Source organism: Henckelia pumila, chromosome 1 (assembly GCF_033568475.1).
Source record: "Henckelia pumila isolate YLH828 chromosome 1, ASM3356847v2, whole genome shotgun sequence".
NCBI classification, from domain to species: Eukaryota; Viridiplantae; Streptophyta; class Magnoliopsida; order Lamiales; family Gesneriaceae; genus Henckelia; species Henckelia pumila.
The window spans coordinates 114,527,549-114,530,538 of record NC_133120.1 but is presented as its reverse complement, the minus strand read 5'-3'; the positions used below and the strand labels follow the sequence as shown (position 1 = coordinate 114,530,538).

Below are 2,990 nucleotides of genomic sequence, written 5' to 3'. Positions count from 1 at the left end.
TGGATAATATTACATGATTCACTGCTCTGTACTGGTAAGAAAGTCCTAAGCACCCAAAAGGCAAAATGAATCCAATGCTCCCAGTAAAAAAAAATAAAGAAAAAAACGGATACATACAAACAAATAAAATGAATCCAATGCTCTCGGCATCCTCAGCATCGATGGCTCTATCAAGAACTCCCCCAGGCATGGCGCTGTGACCTATCATCGGATGTCCAACACTACCACCTTACTGCTGTCCATGATGATTGTAGCCATGTACCTCGGATCCTGCTTGTTCCACCCAAGCCTTACTAATGGAGTGTCGGGCTCTGAACTTTCGTATATAATCGTAGAATGCTCCTTATCACGAAGGTCAAACACCCTAACCGATCCATCGGCGGAAACGGAGGCGAAAACCCCAACTCCGCCCCACGAGATATCATAAACCTCCTTATCGTGCGCAATCAACTGCGTATCGACGACTTCCTTCTCGATGTCCCAGATGGTGAAAGTCATATCAATACTGGAAGTCCCGATTCTCCTGGGTTCGGATTCGTTCCAGTCAAACGAGGTCAAAGGGCCGGAGTATTCGCTGTTGCGGTTGTTGTTCAACAAGCTCTTGAGATCGACGCTGCGGCCATTGTCGAAATCGGAGATTTGCCATATGCGGAGGAAATCGGAGGACGAGGCGAGCAAATCGGGGCGGTGGCAGTCTTTGTCGGGTATGAAAATGAGTTTGGTGGGAGGATAGGGGTGGTCGAAGGAGAGGGCAGGGTCGGGTCGGATCTTGCCGGTGGAGTCATCGAGCTGAACGATTTCGACACGGTTGGGATAGTGCTCGAGGAGGCTTGGTCGTGCAAGTACCGAGCTGAAGCCTTGCGATTCCAACCATAATCGAGATCTCCAATAACTAAGCAACCTACTCCGGTGGACATCGAACCTTCTCCGATGACGTACAGCAGTGGCGAAGAAAAATCGAAGGGAGAAGAGGCGATTTTGGGGATAGGTTTTCTTTTTTGACGGTAGGTTTTGTTTTTTTTTATAATAATAATTATTATTATATCAATAAAATTATAAAATAATTTAAAAAGTGTTATAAAAGACAACGGTTTTACGAAACTGTTGTCTTTTAACCTAAAAAAAACGCTCATAGACAACAGTTGATAAAAACCGTTGTCGTATGTCCAAAATAAACGCTTATAGACAACAGTTTTAAAGAACTGTTGTCTTTTACCCCCAAAAGACAACGGTTTTAAAAAAACTGTTGTCCTTTTTATTGAGAAAACGCCCAAAGACAACAGTTTTAATTAAAACCGTTGTTATAGGGTAAAATACAACGGTTTTTAAATAAAACCGTTGTCGTTTAAGTGTTGTTAATTAATATTTTTCTTGTAGTGCTAGAAAGAGCAAAATTCAATCCAATCAGTCTGGATATATTTGATAAAACAGCTGCCTTTAACCAATTGGAGAATGATGCCAACTTGATGTCAGGAAAAGTTTATCTTATGAGATAAGAATTTCCATCCGAAGCATTAGTCAAAGACCAACCTTCATCTTTCACTTCTGAAGCAGATGAACTATCTCTGATAGATGATGTTATTCTATCTGCCGACCCTTTCAATTCAAGCATCTCTTCAGTTAAGGATACTCTTGTTTCAGAAGAACCATCGATCATCGTTGATGTTCTCACAGATCAGTCTGCTAAGGATTTTCAAGTCAAAGAACCATTAATTCCTTCTACTATCAAAGAAGCTTCAACTGATCAAATTGTCCATACAGACAAGCCTGATTCTTCTGCTGAGAAGGAATTAGAAGTACACTTAACTGCATCTACGATCTCCAACATTCCACCTTTTGAAACTAATATCGTTGCTGAAGAAAATGGTGCAGATCAAGTTGTAGATGAATTATTCATCGATGCTTCTATTTCAAATGACTTCCTTACTGAGGATATCGTCATGGACTCTCCAGAACGAGAAGATACTTTTGCTATTGATCCGAACACAGCACTGGTACCTTTTGTTCCCATGGCAGAGCAAAATTCTGGCTTATCTGATGATTCTCTTATAAGAGGATCTTCTGAACATTTGGTAATAGATCTGCCTCCTATTCATAAGATAGTCAGGCCTGATATTCTTCATAGTATGTTCAAGCCTTTTGCCATTATGTTCAAAGATAAGATGAGCTTACCTAGTCTATCCATCTCAGAGATCTCTATCACAGATCCAGATGAAACATCGGAATTTATGGAGAATATTGCTCTTACTTCTTCTGATGTCTCTGCTACGAAACTTCAACTCTGTGGTTTCACTTCTTCTGAAGATGCAGCACCTTCCTCTTCTCGACCGATTCAAGTCAGTCCAGACCAAAGCTTGACTGATTCACTCACCCAATTATCTTCTATTGTTGGTGAATTGCAAGTTAATCAGCTACAAACTTCTACTGAGCTTCGTGATTTCAAATCACATGTGCTGACAATGGTAAACAACGTAAGTGAATCTGTTATGTACGTTCGAAAGCAACACACTGCAGAATATCTAAATATTCTTCGGAAGCTTGACAGTCTAGAAGCCTCCACTGAATCTAATAACAAGCAGATTCATGACACTTTTGGTACCCAGCTCACAGTTATCGTGGATCTTTTATCCGAGCATGGTGATGCCAAAAAGGGGGAAAAAGTTACTGAGTCAAGAGCCAAAGGCAAGGGAAAGAAGTAAAAACTCTCAGATCAGAAGAAAAGCAAATACAAGCAGATCAAGTTAATTTTCGACATTTATTTTGTCTAAAATTATTATTTGATCTATGACAGAAATCTTTTTGAAAATTTATTCGATGATAGTCTTCATATTTTCAATCCGAATATTAACTTGGTTTTGACATCACCAAAAAAGGGGAAATTGTTGGAGAATCAAACTCTAAAATTTCGGTGATTACAAAGTCAAAACAAAACCAAGTAAATAAATAAATTGGACCCATCAAATATTAAAGAATAAAGATCTCTATGAAAG

The 2,990-nt window shown here is 39.6% G+C and overlaps 1 protein-coding gene across 1 annotated transcript; it reads right to left on the bottom strand.

The window, feature by feature from the left end:
* Window positions 1-204: 204 nt before the first annotated feature.
* Window positions 205-917, bottom strand: LOC140873142 (WD repeat-containing protein LWD1-like). The gene is made up of 2 exons (XM_073276127.1): window positions 902-917; window positions 205-857 (listed from the first exon to the last, which is right to left on the bottom strand). Exons 1-2 carry the CDS (start codon window positions 915-917, stop codon window positions 205-207), a joined length of 669 nt encoding a protein of 222 aa, XP_073132228.1.
* Window positions 918-2,990: the final 2,073 nt, after the last annotated feature.